The sequence below is a fragment of the Felis catus genome, chromosome C2, assembly GCF_018350175.1.
Source record: "Felis catus isolate Fca126 chromosome C2, F.catus_Fca126_mat1.0, whole genome shotgun sequence".
Taxonomy (NCBI): Eukaryota; Metazoa; Chordata; class Mammalia; order Carnivora; family Felidae; genus Felis; species Felis catus.
In genome coordinates this window covers 95628343-95646386 of record NC_058376.1, presented here as the reverse complement: position 1 = coordinate 95646386, position 18044 = coordinate 95628343, and the positions used below count along the sequence as shown (strand labels likewise).

The 18044-nt window shown below is 36.8% G+C and overlaps 1 protein-coding gene across 6 annotated transcripts in view; it reads right to left on the bottom strand.

The window, feature by feature from the left end:
* PHC3 (polyhomeotic homolog 3) overlaps nucleotides 1–18044 on the bottom strand; it is an 83116-nt gene that overhangs the window by 50512 nt on the left and 14560 nt on the right. For 5 of the 6 annotated variants that reach the window (XM_023260408.2, XM_023260413.2, XM_023260414.2 and 2 more), the window contains exons 5-6: nucleotides 9725–9883; nucleotides 7606–7704 (exon numbers count right to left, since the gene is read on the bottom strand). In XM_023260408.2, the coding sequence (XP_023116176.1) occupies nucleotides 7606–7704; nucleotides 9725–9883 (258 nt within the window). The remainder of the gene's footprint in view (nucleotides 1–7605; nucleotides 7705–9724; nucleotides 9884–18044) is intronic. The other variant, XM_023260412.2, reaches the window with a different exon arrangement.

Sequence of the window (18044 nt, the reverse complement as noted above, 5' to 3'; positions counted from 1 at the left end):
TTGAAATGGCTTATGGTCAAGGCTCCTGTCTACACCCAGGGTTACTCTACACATACTGCCAGTCTGGATGGTAGCAAGGATCATCCCAATGACTCTCACCTGAGGTTTATAACATTTCCAAAGAGCAAGGCAGAAAATGCCTCTCCAAGAGCTGCCTAACCTTTCACCTATCTGGAATGAATGCATTAAACACATTTATGCTAGCACACGGCATGAGTAGGAAATTAAAATAAGAGATTCTAAAGTGACAAAGCAAGTGAGATACTGCTGCATTATGAACACTCCTCAGTTTCATGTGTGGTCTGTCTCTAGAACTGTTATCATTAATTGATACTCACAGGCGATCCATTCTCTTCACAAGTGCCAAATGCAGTGTTCAGCCAACGACAGACACTAAATAAATGTTTACTTCAGAGCAGCTGAAGCTTAAATTATTCTATTCTGAGCTACTGAAAAAAATTTCTAAGTGAGACTACATGGAGCATCTTCTCTGATTTTTGTCAAATACTCCATAGCAATGTAAGTGGACTAACAACTGCTGTATTATGAAAATTTAGTGCAAAAATAAAATGTGCTTAAATCCAGGTTTCTAAGCTTGCCACTGAAAGCCCTCCAGAGTCTAGGTCCAAACCACTTCAAGCTCATCTTCCACTACTCCAATCCACAATATTCATTCTAGCCAAACTGTTCTGCTCACCTTTCTCCAAACACATCTTGTACTTCCTTGATGTACTTGTTCATGTACTTGAGCCCTTGACTCAAGTTTCTCTTGCCTAAAATGCCAAATACTTCCTCAAAGCTGTCTCCTGAAGTCCAATCCATTCTTCAAGGCCCAGTAAAAATCACACTGACTCTCCCAAAGAAACCTCTACAAAGTCACTAGTTAGAAATAACGTCTCCTCCGTCTAGAATGCATTTCCCATTGAAATTGGATCATATTGGCCTACAGCACTGACAAATATCTAGCTTATTTTAGAATTACTAATGTCTCTGTCAATGAAATACCGAGACTCTGGCTGGCAGGCTCTCATCTCTGACATGCATTTTTATACTCCCCACAGCTGAGTGCTACAGACATAACAGAAACTCCACAAGTCTGAGATATTCTCCTATTTCTGATTTTAAAATATATGTTAACTGGCTTTTATTTATTTTTTTGGTAAGTATTTAGTTCTATGTTTTGTTTTTTTTTTTTTTAGCAAACATTAAAATCTGTTCATATTTAACCAAAAAAAACTCAACAAATATCTAGTAGAGGCACATTAAAATCTTTCAGGAAGCAAGGAGAAAGAGCCTAAAATTTAACATCTGCCATAATTGATCTATAAGGTGAACCACATCACAATAATAACCAAAGGCTGAATTATAATCTAGAAAACTTGAAAGCTTTCTTTCAAATGAAAAGCATATTCACAGTAAATGAGGATTTCACACAATGAACGCTAAACCTGTAGCAGTCCATTTCTATAGAATCATACACCTTTTCTTCTAATTTTACTTTCTGGAATTCTGAAAGAAAATATATGTGTGTCCTTATTATATATTTTATAAACTATATATTATTTATATGAAGAGATAAATTTTAGAATATGGCTGTAATAGCCATGGTCATCTCGGTTTATATGTTTACAATAAATTTCAAATCTGTTAACTATACTCAAAGTATGTTACTGAGTTAATTTAGCTGTTAATAGCAAGATCGACATGTTCAGATTTCCTTGACAGAGCTTCCCTTTTGAGAAGAAGCCAACCTTTCTAGATACAGAATAGTAAGGCACTCTGATGTCCAATTTGCTTTCATCTGAACTTTTCCTATGATCAAATTATGGAAACGTTCTGACTTTTAAAAATGTCTAGGTTTCACATGACTTATTTCTGCTAATTTCACACATTACATTTTTACAGTGGATTCCTCAAATACTCTCACATCAATTATTTAATTTGCTTCTAACAAATACCGCGTGAATTACTATAGCATCCCTTCTTTGCAGATGAGGAAACTAAGATTTAATGTCAGACTGCTAACAGTGGAGTTGAGTTTCTAGTTTTTATTTTAAGCTTATTTATTTATTTTGAGAGAGAGAGTGAGTGAGAGCACACCAGGGGGAGGGACAGAGAGAGAGAGAGTAGAGAGTCTCTGCACTGTCAGCACTGAACCCTATGCAGGGCTCAAACTCAGCAACAGTGAGATCATGACTTAAGCGGAAGTCGGAAGCTTAACCAACAGAGCCACCCAGGCGCTCCTGAGCTTCTAGCTCTTAAATCCAAAGGGCTGTTTTCTTCTCAATTCTAAAAGCATTCCCCCGATAGCATTGGTAAGTAAGATTTGTTGCTTTTAGTCCTGTGTCTTTCTGAAAATTGTATTTTTTTTTTTTACTTATTTTTATTTTCTTGGTCATGGTAGGGGAAAGGGATGGAGCATTTAAAATAGTAAATGTGGGGGGGGGCCTGGATGGCTTAGTTGGTTGAGTGTCCGACTCTTGATTTCAGCTCAGGTCATAATTTCAGTTTGTGACTTGGAGCTCCACACTGGGTTCTGCATGGACAGCATGGAGCCTGCTTGGGATGTTCTCTCTCTTCCTTTCTCCACCCTTCCCCGCTTTCATGCACGTGCACTCTCTCTCTCAAAAATAAACATTAAAAATTTTTTTTAAATAAGTAATAGTAATCAAAGGTAAGATATTCCAAATTTCTTATTTTTGGATAGTATGCTACAAATAAAATTTTAATACAAAGGAAAAATTAACTGTTATACCAACTTCTGTAAAAGAGTATTAGAATAAAATGTCAACTTTGGTATTTCTCAATTATAAATTCATTGTTTAAAAATTTTCAAATATGGGGCTCCTGGGTGGCTCAATTGGTAAGCATCCGACTTCGGCTTAGGTCATGATCTCACAGTTCATGGGTTCAGGCCCTGCGTCTGGCTCTGTGCTGACAGCTCAGAGCCTGAAGTCTGCTTTGGATTCTGTGTCTGCCTCTACCTCAGCCCCTCCCCAGCTCGTGCTCAGTCTCTCAAAAATAAATAAATGTTTAAAAAAATTTTTTAATATAATAAAAATTTCAAATATAAGTTTAAAAATTAACAAAGTGGAACACAAATATTTCAAAACTAACAGCCCTGAATTTGAGGAAAGAATATTCAAAGTATTAGTATCCCCTACCACTGCCAGTTTCATTCACTGCCATTTCAAAACCACAGTAAAGAAAAAACATTTGTAGATAAATTCCTAAAGGTCAATCCATTCCTTTAGTTTCTCAAAGTCTATCCTTGAATTAAGTCAGATCATCACAGAGCCAAATACTTGTATCACATTGACCTGAATCCCAAAGAGTCACTTTTATAAATTATTTTGACTATGTTCACATTTAAAGATACTACTAAAGACACTATAAGATGTTTTCTCCATGAGAACCCACAACACAACTCTAGAGCACTCTAGAGAGCATGTAGTTGTTTCCTTATTCTACCTTGGAAACTATGAATCATTTAAATGGTTGTCTTTCTCTCTTCACTATTAGCTACTTGAAACCTAAGAACCAAATTCATGACTCATCTTTAGATACTGTATAACAAAAATGGTGATTAGTGGCATGTGATAGGTGCCAAGCACTATGCTAAGTACTTTATGAGTACTGTCTCATTATTCCTTATAACAACTCTGAGCTATTTTAGTTTACAGTGAAGAAACTGAGGCTCAGGGCACCTGGCTGCCTCAGTCTGTAGAGTGTGTAACTCTTTATTTTTTTTAAGGTATGTATGTATGTATGTATTTAGAAAGTGAGAGAGCACAAGTTGGGGAGGGGCAGAGAGACAGAGAATCCCAAGCAGGCTCTGCAATGATAGTGTAGAGCCCGACACAGGACTCGAACCCACGAACCGTGAGATCATGACCTGAGATGAGGTTGGATGCTTAACCAACTGAGCCACCCAGGTGCCCTGGGTGTGCCAACTCTTGATCTCAGGGTTGAGAGTTCAAGCTCCACACTGGGTGGAGAGCTTACTTAAAAAAATAAAATAAAAAAAAAGTGAGGCTCAGCCCAGGTAATAATAACAAAAACATCTACTGAGTGCTACATATCAGATATTGTTCTATTTTTCAACTATTAACATATCTAATCCTCACTACAAAACTTTGAAGTAAGCATTTTATAAATATTTATTTTATACTGTTGAAACTGAGGCAAGAGATCAATGATATACAATGAGAAAGTGGTAGAGCATGTATTCCAATCGGGAGAGTCTGGCTCCAGAGACCAAACTTATAACGCTACGCTACACTATGACCTCATCCAAAATCAATCAACTGTTAAGTGACAAAGCTGGCAGTTGGTGCTGAAGTCAGAATCTGAACCCAGGTCTTTCTATTCTTCCCTTTGCAAAAAAAGTACTGGGTGCCTATAATGTTCTAGACACTAAATACATCTACTATTCATACTTCAACTTACCCTGCAAGTATGTATGACTATTAAACACATTTGATAACTTGGCTAAAGTTATACAACTAATAACTGAAGTGGGAGATAAAATTAAGTCCATGGAGGACTTCATGCATGTAATTTGATTTGGGAACCTCACTCCTAACTCCATGCCACTTTCCTATTTTAATTTCTGCTTTTTTCATGCATGTTTTCAATTTTTTTTATCTCATTTTATTGTATGCATCTTGTAAATCAATTAGAATCTTGTTGGAACAACATCAAGCATTAAAAAAATAAACACATTCTGGAGGTTGATAATGGTCTTCCTTTATTAGGTTTACAAAACCAAAAGAAAACAGGAAGATCATTACTTCAACAAATTCACTCCACAAAGATATATCAAAAAGGCTCACAGCTCAGGTCATGATCTCCTGGTTCATGAGTTCAAGCCCCATGTAGGGCTCTGCGCCGCCCCTCTCCCACGTGTGCGCATGCAAATACGCTCTCCCCTCTCTCAAAATAAACTTAAAAAAAAAAAAAAAGGTTGGAGCTCAAAAAACAAAGTTAACAAAGGTTTCATTTTGTAAATATGGAAACTAAAGTACAACAAAGTTAAGGAATTGTGGAGGGCTCACAGAGCACATTAGGAGAAACCTGACCACCATCTTTATATTCTGATATATGCAAAATGGACTTTATTATTCAATAAATAATAAAGAGGTTCTACAAAAAGTACCAAAGAATATTACTACTCTCTCATTTTTTACCTTTTACCAAAAAATTGAGATTAAAAATATAAAGCTAAGGATGATTCTAAGATACACCTATTTCTGCCATATGTATCTAAAACATTTTTTATGGAAAAATACCTAAACAGTATCTATCATACAAAGTATTATTCTACACAATTGTTTTAATTTAAAATTTATTCTGGGTGCCTGGCTGGTTCAGTTGGTAGAGCATTTGACTTTTGATCTCAGGTTTATGAGTTTAAGCCCCATGCTGGGTTGTAGAGATTAGTTAAAAAAATAAAATCTTTAAAAAAACAAATATTCAATTTAATTCATTTTAATCTTTACTGAGGTGTAACTTACATACAGCAAGATGAATAAACCAGTTCTACTGAATTTTGATATATATATACACCATGTTACCACCACCCTAATGAAAATACAGGACATTTCCATCATCCTAAAAGTTCACCCATACCCTGCACCAGTCGATCTCTCCCACATTCAGTCCCAGGTACCATCAATCTAATTTTTTCACGATAGATTAGCTGTACTTGTTCTAGAATTTCACATAAATAGAATCACAAGGTAGATACTCTCTGGTGTCTGCATTATTTGCTATTATAATGTTTCTGAGATGCATCAGGAGTTTGTCCTTTTTTATTTCTGAGTAATACTCCATAATTTGTTTATCCATTCACCAGTTTAAAGACATTAGTTGCGGGGCGCCTGGGTGGCGCAGTTGGTTAAGCGTCTGACTGCAGCCAGGTCACGATCTCACGGTCCGTGAGTTCGAGCCCCGCATCGGGCTCTAGGCTGATGGCTCAGAGCCTGGAGCCTGTTTCCGATTCTGTGTCTCCCTCTCTCTCTGCCCCTCCCCCATTCATGCTCTGTCTCTCTCTGTCCCAAAAATAAATAAACGTTGAAAAAAAATTAAAAAAAAAAAAAAAAAAAAAAAAGACATTAGTTGCTTCCAGTTCAGGGCTATTCTGAATAGAGCTGCCACAAACATTCATTTACACATCTTTATATGGCTATGTTTCCACACCTCTCAGAGTGAACACCTATAAACAGAAATGCTGGGTCATATGTTAAGTATATGTTTAACTTTTTTTAAAATTTTGTTTGTATTTATTTACTTTTGAGAGACAGAAAGAGACAGAGCATGAGCAGGGGCGGGGGGGGGGGGAGGGGCAGAGAGAGAGGGAGATACAGAATCCGAAGCAGGCTCCAGGCTCTGAGCTGTCAGCACAGAGCCTGATGTGGGGCTTGAACCCATGAACCGTGAGATCATGACCTGAGCTGAGGTCAGACACTTAACTGACTGAACCACCCAGGCGCCCCAGTATATGTTTAACTTTATAAAGAACTGACAAACTGTTTTCCAAAATCACTGAACCATTTAACAATCTCACCAGCAATATTATGAAATTGTGGTTGCTCCACATTCTCACCAACATGTGGTATTATGAGTCTCCTTCATTTCAGCCATTCTAGTGTGTAGTGATATTCACTGTGATTTTGATTTTGATTTCTAAAGGGATTAATGATGTTGAACATTTTTTTCATGTGCTTATCATGGCCTTTTGTATATCTTCCTTTGCAAAGTGTTAAATCTTTGGCCCATTTTTAACTGAATTGCTCACGATCTTATTGAGTTGTAAGCATAGTTTGTATATTCTGGATACAAGTCTTTTGTCAGATGTATGTACTATGAACATTTTTCCTCAGTCTATGGCCCGCCTCTTCACTTTGGTAACAATGTTTTTTGAAGATTTTAATTTTGATAAATTCCAATTTGTTATTTTCTTTCATGATTAGTACTTTTTGTGTCCTAAGAAAGCTTTGTCTACCCTAGTGTTGTGAAGATAATGCTATGTTTTCCTGTAGAGATTTTGTAGTTTTGGCTTTTACCTTTAAGTCTACATTGTACTTCTAGTTTACTTTTGTGAATGGTGAGGAGAAAATTAAGGTTCGTTTCTCTCATAGTACCAAACAAGATAATACTCTATTCAATTTTTCAAATTAAAAATATCCCCAATTCTTTTAAACTTAAAATCTATCTTGACTTACGTTATTACACAACTGCTTACAAAATAATCTACACAAAAGAATACAACTCACATAATAAGAGCAATAAATCTGCTTTATAATAAAACAAACATATATAACAGCAAAACCTCATTAACTTTCACTAAGGTCAAATGACCTAAATATCTGTGTTTAATGGCAATATAATTTGTTTTGTTTTGATTGGTTTTGTTTTGTTTTTAATATAATTTGTATAAAACCAAAAAACCTTCTTGAAGTTCTCATGGTATTTTATTAAATTCCAATCTGAAATGTACGACAGAGAGCACTGTAACCATCAGTAACTTAAACACAACGTATGCTTATCTTTAACCTGAAGATCCAGACCTCAAGTACCACATTATGAAGCAGACAAGCTCACCTGAGTAGCTGCAGACTGACAGGAAGATGACGATGACGACGAGACAACAGGAATGTCAGACTGTACAGCAGCCACAGTGGTAGCGGGTGTGAAAATCAGCTGTACAGACAGAAAAACCAAAAAAATACCCTAAGACAAAAGAACGTGTCCCACACACAATGTATAGCAGGCAAGAGAGACTGAAATTTGTGACAGAAAGACAATGCAGTTTAGGATTGTCTCCTAAGCAAAAGGTTTTACGTGACAAAGAGAAGTTTCTAATAGAGAACTAAAAAAAATAAAAATTAAAAAAATAAAAAAACCATAAACAGTTTGAAACAGCTCATGATTCTGATGAGTAGAAAAATAAATCAGTGCTCAAAAAAGAAAATGTATTTTGGTAATATGAAATCCTCATACCAAATTTTGCCCCAAATAAGCTATTATGATGCTTAAACTTTTGCCAGCTTAAAACTATGGCAGGATTCCTAAAATGGAAGTTATTTACAGTGGACAACCATAGTCACTACTCTTGAATACAAATTTCAGTGAGAAACCTGAAAAGAAACACAAAAGTCTTTTCAGTGTTCTTCATCACAAAAGATAACTATGCTACAAACTACACTATAGTATTTCACTCAGCCACATGGGATCTATAGCACAAACCTAGGCTGCCCTTGATTTTAAAACTATTCATAAAGAAATATTCATTCCAAATGTAAATGCCACAACATGTCAAAATACAACAATGAAACACCTGCAAAAAAGCTTCACATCAAATAAAGGAAGACATCCTCGATTTATTTATCATCACCATCTCTTCAAATGTTATTTTTTAATATTGAAACAGAATGCCGTTAGTTTAAAAAGGCAATACAATCCACTCAGAGATTATCCAATTTAGTAAATTATGAGAGTTATTTCAAACAATGTGTAAATGTTCTATTTCAAAGTTGCATTACAAATTATTCAGTTTCCTATTTAAATTAAAATTACCAGTCAAGAGATCTTTTAAATTTCAGTTCTTTATACGCTAAATTTAAATGAATTAACCAAGTATAACTTTCACAAGAAGGTAATTCCCAGAATAAACAGCTGAAAGCAGGAAACCTCAAGAGAAAATGTTCTATGTAGCTTGAACCATGTGAACCTGCAAGTTTTATAAAGAGGTCAAAGTGGTCATTTCAAATACTTTAGTCTAATTTTAAAGCATATTATTAATTAAATAAGATCTCCTGGGGAAATAAAATCAGAAATATGGTAATGTCTACTGAATAATCTGTAAATAAAAGGTCGGTCATGTCATGGTTTCCTCTTAGAAATATGATGGAAAACTCTGTCATTTTAGTGGAAAACTGGTGATCCAGATATATATTCATTCACTGAACAAAAAAGAATATAAATAAATATATATTAGGCCAAAGCTCTTGTCTAGCTACCTGTGAAGACACCAAATAAAGTAAATGTCAACAATTTCTACATTCCTTAAAGAAGCTCGATAGTCAAATTAGCAAATCAGCAGGTACTCAAATAAAGAATAGCCAAATTAACATTCCTGTATTAACAAAAGATCAAAGTAAACACAACACAAATACCTCTCAGATTTTGAGATGGGAATAACCAAAGCTAAAAATCATCTGGTAAACTACCAGGAACTCCAATCCAGATTTCAGAAGATCCCACAACATAAATTCTAACTTAACAGTTAACCACCAAGTTTTTAACATTTGTAACTACTTCATCAAATTTAGGATGTCAAAGATACACAACGGCTTTCTTATCACTGCAACTCTCAATTATAATACTGTAAGATGCCATCAGTTATAAATGCATCTCAGTTTCAGAGATGTAAAAATGTGAAAAAGGTTTGAAATCAATAAAACTTTATATTAAAAAATCGCTCCATGTTACAGAATCTGTTAGCTTCCCAAAGTTGCTACTATTTGATACACCAAGAAGGCCTACCAATTAAAAGTAGAATTTTTCATGACATATATGTATAAGAGCTAAGCACACATATAAAAAATCTGTTAAACATTTCTTAAATATTAAAAATGCCTCTTATTGCATCAAATCAAGAAACATTTTGATCTCTCTCAAGTCCTTAAACACTGAAAAAATTTGGTAGCTCATATCTTACCATTTGAGCTCGGAGATACATTTGAGCTTGGCTTGCCGTTAGGGTAGGGGAGGTACTCCCTAGTAACATAGTCTGTTGGGTAATACTGCCGCTGGTAGAACTGGAAGCCTGGGAACGGCTTATTAACTGTGCAGGTGTAGGAGAAGTGGAGAGGTTGATCTAAGGAAGAAAACATATTAGGTCATAGGCTTCCATTTTTTGTTTCCGTGCCAGTGAATCTCACCAAGCTGCAGTTAGGCAATCAATGGTATAAACTATGGCTAAGGAACCTAAAAGAGAGGGCTTCATCTCTTTGACAGAGCCTCCTTCACTTCTCTGGGCAATTATCTGCACATATGCAAACAACACTATATACTGATTAGTAATTAGGATAATTTTTAAGGATATCCTCAAGGTGTTTTGATAAGATTCCAGTATCTTAAAATATCATTTCCACTACCTCCTAAAAATTAGGGTTAATGTTCCATTATTTTAATATTCCTTATAACACTTGAATCAACAGTTTATACTATTTTGTCAGATTCTGTCACATTTTGAGGGTTTTCTCAAGTGAACAAAAATTAAAACACAGATAATCCATTCACACATATATATATAAACATACATGTAACACATAATTAGTATAACGTTCTCCCTCAAAAGCTCTCAAAGAATACAATTACTACTTGTCAAACGGAAAAATCCTGAATACTGATTACAAAATTAAATTGTAAGCACTACCTTAAAGTTAAAACTGCTGTTAAAAAAAAGAAAACTAGTGCACAGTCTATCTCTAGGATACATAAAAAACTGATAAATGGTTATTATCTATAAAGGCAAACTGGGTGAGGCAGGTAGAGAACAAAGGGAAACACATATACCCTTTATCTTTCCAATTTCACACCACATGCATATATTATCCTTTTTTCGTATTTTTTGTGTTTTATTTCTCTACTTTGATTTTTTAATGTTTATGTATTATCCATATTAAAAATAAATATTTTAACAAGAGTAATATAACCTGACCTCCAATACTTTAAAATTAAGAAATAAATTAAGGCAGTTTATTAGACTTTTGATTCAAGCGACAAGGTAGACTAGACAAATACATCTATGTGCCCAAATACACTCACTGAAATGCCAAATCAACAAGAAAAACTAGAATACAATTGAACTCCTAAAGGGCAAGGATGGGGGGGGGGGGGGTGGAATTCCCAGGTTCCAGAAAGGAAGAAACTCAAAGATGTAAGCTCTAGCTGACAGGAAGGCAGTCTCAGGGGATCCTGGTCTAGAGATAGAAGACCTGATTCTGAACCTATTTCAGGCAAGAGCTGGAGGTAAAACCCCTATTTTGAGCCGAGATCTTCAAAAGCGGTGCTCAGTATGTGCAAAGGGACTGGAAATGCTCCACCCATGTGCCCTGAGAAGCGGCAAGGGAGCTTGCCATCTGCCCTGCCTTCAATGGAAGGAGAGAGGCTCCGATGAGAATCATAACACCAGGCTTGCACCATGTGGGGGATACAAAATCAAATTTACACCACCTCCAGTTCCATAACCCATCCCAAAACATTAGCATTTAAACCAGTTCAGGACATCTGTTAAAATGAATAAGGTATCTATCTGTTAAACTAAAAGAGTGACTGGAGGAAGCTAAGTGAAGGATATATTGGAGGTTTTGCATAACTTCCTAGGAGTCTATAATTATTTAAAAATAAAACCGTTAGGGGCGCCTGGGTGGCGCAGTCGGTTAAGCGTCCGACTTCAGCCAGGTCACGATCTCGCGGTCCGTGAGGTCGAGCCCCGCGTCAGGCTCTGGGCTGATGGCTCGGAGCCTGGAGCCTGTTTCCGATTCTGTGTCTCCCTCTCTCTCTGCCCCTCCCCCGTTCATGCTCTGTCTCTCTCTGTCCCAAAAATAAATAAAAACGTTGAAAAAAAAATTTTTTTAAAATAATAATAAAATAAAAAAATAAAACCGTTAAAAAAAAACAGTATAGTGGGTACACAAGAGTTGGTTAATGAATTCTCTAAACTTATCTGTTATCTTTTGATTTAAAAAAATATATGCACTGGCACACCTGTGTGGCTCAGTTGGTTAAGCATCTGACTCTTGATTTCGGCTGAGATCAGGATCTCACAGTTTGTGATTTCAAGCCCCATGTAAGGCTCTGCATTGACAGCTCAGAGCCTGCTTGGGATTCTCTCCCTCTCTGCCCCTCTCCTGCTCTCTTTCTCAAAATAAATAAATAAACATTAAAAAAAATAAAAATACGGGCTCCGTGCTGACAGCTCAGAGCCTGCAGCCTGCTTCAGTTTCTGTGTCTCCCCTTCTCTCTGCCCCTCCCCTGCTTTCACTCTTTCTCTGTCAAAAGAAAACAAACGTTGAATAAAATTTTTTTTATAAAAAAAATACAAATAAAAAATAATATGTGTACTTAAATCTAGAATTCAGTGCATAAAGGCAATGAATATCATACACAGAATTATTCTGCAATATGGTTTTTACTCCTGGCACACCACTAAAATCCCATTAGCAATAATCACCAATGTCTTCCATCTAACAAATTCAGTGGATTCCTTCCAGACCATTCCCTCTCAATCTTCTTTACCAGCTCTTCTTTCTGACCCACCCCCATAGTGTTCATGTTTTGTTCTCAACACTTTTCTTCATGAATTCCTAGATTATCACATCTACACTACCACAGTCTCAAAAAAAAAAAAAAAAAAAAACTCAAATCTGATGACTCTCCATCCTTGATTATAAATTCATTCAGAGCTCCAGATCCAAATACCTACAGAATACATCTTTCTGGATATCTCTTATCAACTCAAATTCAGCATGTTCATACACCAAACTCATTATAATTCCTTCTTAAACCAGCTTCACCTCAAATGGCCACAGGTATCCTCTAAAATCCCGTAAAACAGATTATATGGAAGTCATCCTGAATCTTCCTTCTCCTTTACTAACATACAAAATCGGTCACACCTTACTGTTTATACATCTTTATTTTCTTCATTTTCATTTTTAATCACTTAGTTTGAGAGTTTGGGCCTACGGCACTTCCAGCTAGATTACTTTAGCAGCTGCAAACTGACCTCCATGCCTGAAATCTTGTTTCCTCCTACTTGCCATAGTCTTTCCCTGATTTAATTAACCGACCATTTAAAAATCTGGGTAGCTTCAACCTCCCCTGACTACCTCTCTAGCATCAACTCCTTTCACTCCTCCATACACAACTTTCACATGAGCCATATGAAGCTACTTGCAATATCATAATATCCCAGGCCTCTGTGGCCCTAGTAACAATGCTCTGGACTGGTCTGAGCATCCCCTTAGCCAATGCCCCACCCCATCTGCACCTAGGTAGTGAACAACCCTCTTTCAAAAATCATCCGCTCTAATAAGCTTTTTTCAGGCATCCCTACATCCCACAGTAGAACTACTTCCCTTCCTTTTTGCTTGTTATCATCCATATACTTCTAGCATATACTTCTATCTCAGTCTTATAAACAATAATTTCTATAAGGTGGGGGATCATGGACTATTTGCCTTAATATATCCAATATATACAAAAGTACCTTCATTCAATAAGTTTACTGAGTTAATGAATGCCATGTTATTTTAAGGCACACTTCATAATTTTAATTAATATATAAGCCCAACACAGAGTATCAGTAGATGTGTATGAGAGAAAAAAAGCCATTTTGGTACAGTCCCTAACAAAGCAGAGTAAAAAGGCAGAGGCAGTGTGGTAATATTAGTTCAACTCTATTTTTGATGTGCTTTATAATAAATTATTAATAGCCCCCTCCCAAAGCTTTTTATTTTCCTATACCTCTACAAATGGACACTTTGAACAAAGCCTTGCTGCAAAGATTAAATCACTTAGCAGGGTAAAAATGGACTCAGGTTTTCTGACCCATGTGCTTTGGCGTTCAGAGTTGTCTTCTACACCCTGATCACTTGCTAATTTGGGTCATTCTGCAGTAATAGTGCCATGGCACTTTTTTTCGTCAGTGGAAGAAGGGGAGGGGAGGGGAGGAACTCTAGTAAGAATAGACCACACACTCTTTAAACAGAAACACAAAAAAAAGTCTTTATAAAAAATGATTTGCTGGTAGCTAAAATGCCTGAGAGTGCTCTGTAAGGAAGCAGAACACAAAGTACAAACAGAATGCTTTTCTTTTTCTTAAAAAAGAAAAAAAGGAAGTACGAAAACTAAATTGTAACTTCCTCACCACCTGCATTCCATTCTGTGCAGGCTGTAAGATTAAAAAACCAATATCATGTTTATTTTTAAGTTCCACATAGCAAGTGTCTCCTCACAAATGCCTAACCCATGAGGGCAAATGTATCTGTGTGAGAAGTCCATCTCCACAACTCATCTAACTAAAAAAACTTCCTTTCCTTTCCACAACTGATAAACCTCTCCTCTACTCTCTGCTTTGGTCTGTTGACCTGAACCAGAGCCTTAACTGTTTGCATTATATTCTCTGTTAATTCCATCCCAACATTCCTAATTTCTTATCACTTTAAAGCCTTGGCCAATCCTGTCACCTCATACCCAAAGACCCATACTCCACAAAGGACCCATACTCCTTGAGCCCTTATTACGGAAGCTCTCTTCCCAGTTGGAAGCACTAATTCCAAGAGTCACCAGAGAAAAGCACGTATACCAAGAAAAGCCATTTGACTCCCAACCATCTTGGTATCTGCCCAAAAGGAGGTTACATAGGGTGTCCGGCCCAGAATTCTCCCTAAAGCCAAAGCCCATTTGAGAACCACTCCTGTTATATGACTGATCAAAATCAATCAGGTATGTCTACAGAGACATAATAGTTCACAGACATTAAAAGGATAATATATATCTGTAATATTCAATGACAGGAAGATATCTTTAATGACCCACTGAAGAACGAAAAAACTGTAGAATAACACATAGAGTACATTCCTTGCATTCCCACTTACATAATTATGTGAAAATGTCTTCATGTATACATACATATCACATGTGAAAAACACGTTGAGAGAAAAATGAATGCATAGTATATGCACACAATAATGCATTCATAAAACTGTATGTGATTAAATTTCATATATATATGGATACACACACACACCCCTCTGGAAGGACAGTCACCAAAATCTAAAGGTGACTAATCCCCACTATGGGTAAAATTTGGGATAATGTGTATTTTCTTTTTTGTCTTTTCTATGTAGGTGTTAACTTTAAAATAGGAAAGGAAATGTTATTTTCCTTTTTTTTTAATGTTTAGTACATTGTTTTGTTTTTACCACTTCAACGCAGTGTATACCTTTTCCTGGCTCATTATTCAGTGGGTATTAGTAGGTAATTCAAGTGTCTAGAAGAATAAAACATTAATATTTCAAATAATATCTACCCATTTAGATAATATCTACCTAATATTTCAAATAATATCTACTTAAAGGATTTCCTTTAAGAGACTGCACGCTTTTTTAATTTTTTTTAATGTTTATTTTTGACAGAGAGAGAGAGAGAGAGAGCGAGCGAGCATGAGCGGTGGAGGGGCAGAGAGCGAGGGAGACACAGAATCTGAAGCAGGCTCCAGGCTCTGAGCAGTCAGCACAGAGCCCAACACAGGGCCTGAACTCACAGACCACGAAATCATGACCCGAGCCACAGTCGGACGCTCAACCGACTGAGCCACCCAGGCGCCCCAAGACTGCACACTTTTAATAATACTATGAAATAAAATGTGTATCCTATTTATTATAGAAAACCATTATTTCTACTATCTGAGATTCAAGCTATAAACATAACAGCAAAACAAACAAGAAACCTCATAATCTCCCATTTGCTTTCAGATTTTGACATCTTAGAAAAACTGCAATGCTGAAACAATTAAAATAGGGTAAGTAACTTAAAATGTCCAGCAATGGAGATGGTTATATAAGATAAAGTGCATCCATACTGTGCAACACTATGCAATAGCTTAAGTAAGATTGAACTCTGTGTGCTAACACAGAAAGATGTCAAGACACCATGGAGTGTAAAACACAGAATGCGGAACACTGCTCCCAGTGCATAAAAATATGTGTTAACATATACACACCCATTTCTTTTTTTTTTTAATGTTTTATTTATTTTTGAAAGAGCACAAGCAGGGGAAGAGCAGAGAGAGGGGCACAGAGGATCTGAAGCAGGCTCTGCGCTGACAACAGCCAGCCCGATGTGGGGCTTGAACTCACGAATAAGATCATGACCTGATCCAAAGTCAGACACTCAACCGACTCAGCCACCCAGGTGCTACTACACACATTTCTTTATGCTCCATATGCCCATAATGCATAGGTAAAGATGTGATGGAGGGATATCCAGCACACTGAGGAGTCAGAAGGACTGAAGAGGACTGAAAGAAGGCAGAAGGGGACAGAGGGCTGAAGGGGACTTAACACTTTTTTTTACTTTTGCTGTACTTTTGGAATATTTTACAAGAATGTGGTAAAGCTGCTCATGACCGTACAAATATTCAGGCTACAATTTTATTTTAAGGTGGTTAAGTTTTGGAATAGGTCCAAAACATAAACTCAATCACTTGAGATTTCATTTTTAAAAATCCATGACTAGGGGCACCTGGGTGGCTCAGTCAGTTGAGCATCTAACTTAGGCTCAGGTCACGATCTCACGGTTCATGGGTTTGAGCCCCGTGTCGGGGTCCGTGCTGAACTCTTGCTTAGAGCCTGGAGCCTGCTACAGGTTCTGTGTCTCTTTTTCTCTCTGCCCCACCCCCACCGCCGCTTGTATCTCACTCTGTCCCTCAAAAATAAATGTAAAATAAAAAAAATTTTTTAATTAAAAAAAAAAATCCTTGATTAAAGTAACTCCTAAAATAGGGGCACCTGGTGACTCAGTTAAGCATCCCACTTCCACTCAGGTCATGGCGGCACAGTTCATGGGTTCAAGCCCCGCACCGGGCTCTCCACTGTCAGTGTGGAGCCCGCTTCATACCCTCTGTCTCCCTCTCTCTCCACTCCTGCCCCACTTACATGTGAATGTGCTCTTTCTCTCTCAAAAATAAATAAACATTTCAAAAAATAAAATAAAGTACCTCTTAAAATAGGTAAGAGGATGAGGACACTAGCAATAGAACACCAAGAATGACTGGTTATAAGCAAATAATTTTCTCTCAGAAAAACTTACAATGGATTCATTTGATACATGATTAATCTGATTTAGACATTTTTAGGGGAAAGTAAACATTTTTAAGATTGATCTAAAAACAATCTCACTGACCCAAAAAGTGTACTCTTAGGAAATTTCTTAAAAGAAAATAACTAGATATGTCAACAAAGATATATAACAGAATATTCAATGCAGGTTTACTTATAATAGCAAAATTTCCAATACAGTCGCATGGGGGTTAGGGCATCAACAAACGAATTTTGGGTAGATGCACAAGACGTGACTAATCACCAGACCTCAACATGAACTCCAAACTCACAGATCCAATGTCTACTCAACATCTACAAGTGGGTATCTAATATCTACCACAAACTCAGAATGTCCAAAACCAAACTCCTGATTTTCTTCTCCAACACCTGCTTTGGCAGGTCCTTCCAGAGTTTCAGGCCAAAATGCTACAGTTATCCTTGACTCTTCACATTTCCTCACATCTTTTATTCAGTCCATCAGCACATCCTATTAGCTCTACTTTTAAAACATATCCAAATCTCTATAATAAAATATTGGTGGAAAAAAAAAAATCTAGAATCTGGCCAACCACATTTCACCACATTTACTATCACCATCACAGTCTAAGCCACTAATCTCTCAGATAACCATTAAAAAACCATTTAACTGGTCTCCCTGCTTCTATCTTTGCCCCCTAGAACCTAACACTGTCACTAAGTTAAAACCTGTCTGAGATCATGTGGCTTCCCTACCGAGATAGCTCTTCTCTCCAATAGCTTCGCAATTAAATGTGAGTAAAAGTTTTATCATCTCTTCCCAACTGGATTACAATTACCTCTCAAATGTCATCTCTACACCATACTCCCACTCTCTCATTCCACTCCAGACACACTACCCTCCTCTCTGTTCCTCGAGCATGTTTGCCTCCTTCACTCTCCTTCAAATACCATTTTTATTAGCAATGCTTTCCCTGACCACCCTGGTTAAAAAAGCAAATTCCCTCTCCCCATTCCCCTTTCTTGCATTATTCTTCTTTATAGCACTTACCATCTGACATATTACATACCAGCTTACCATCTGTCTATCTCTAGCTCCACAAGGACAGAGAATTTGTCTGTTGTGTTGCTGTGCTCCCAGCACCTAAAGGGTCTGGCACATATTGAATG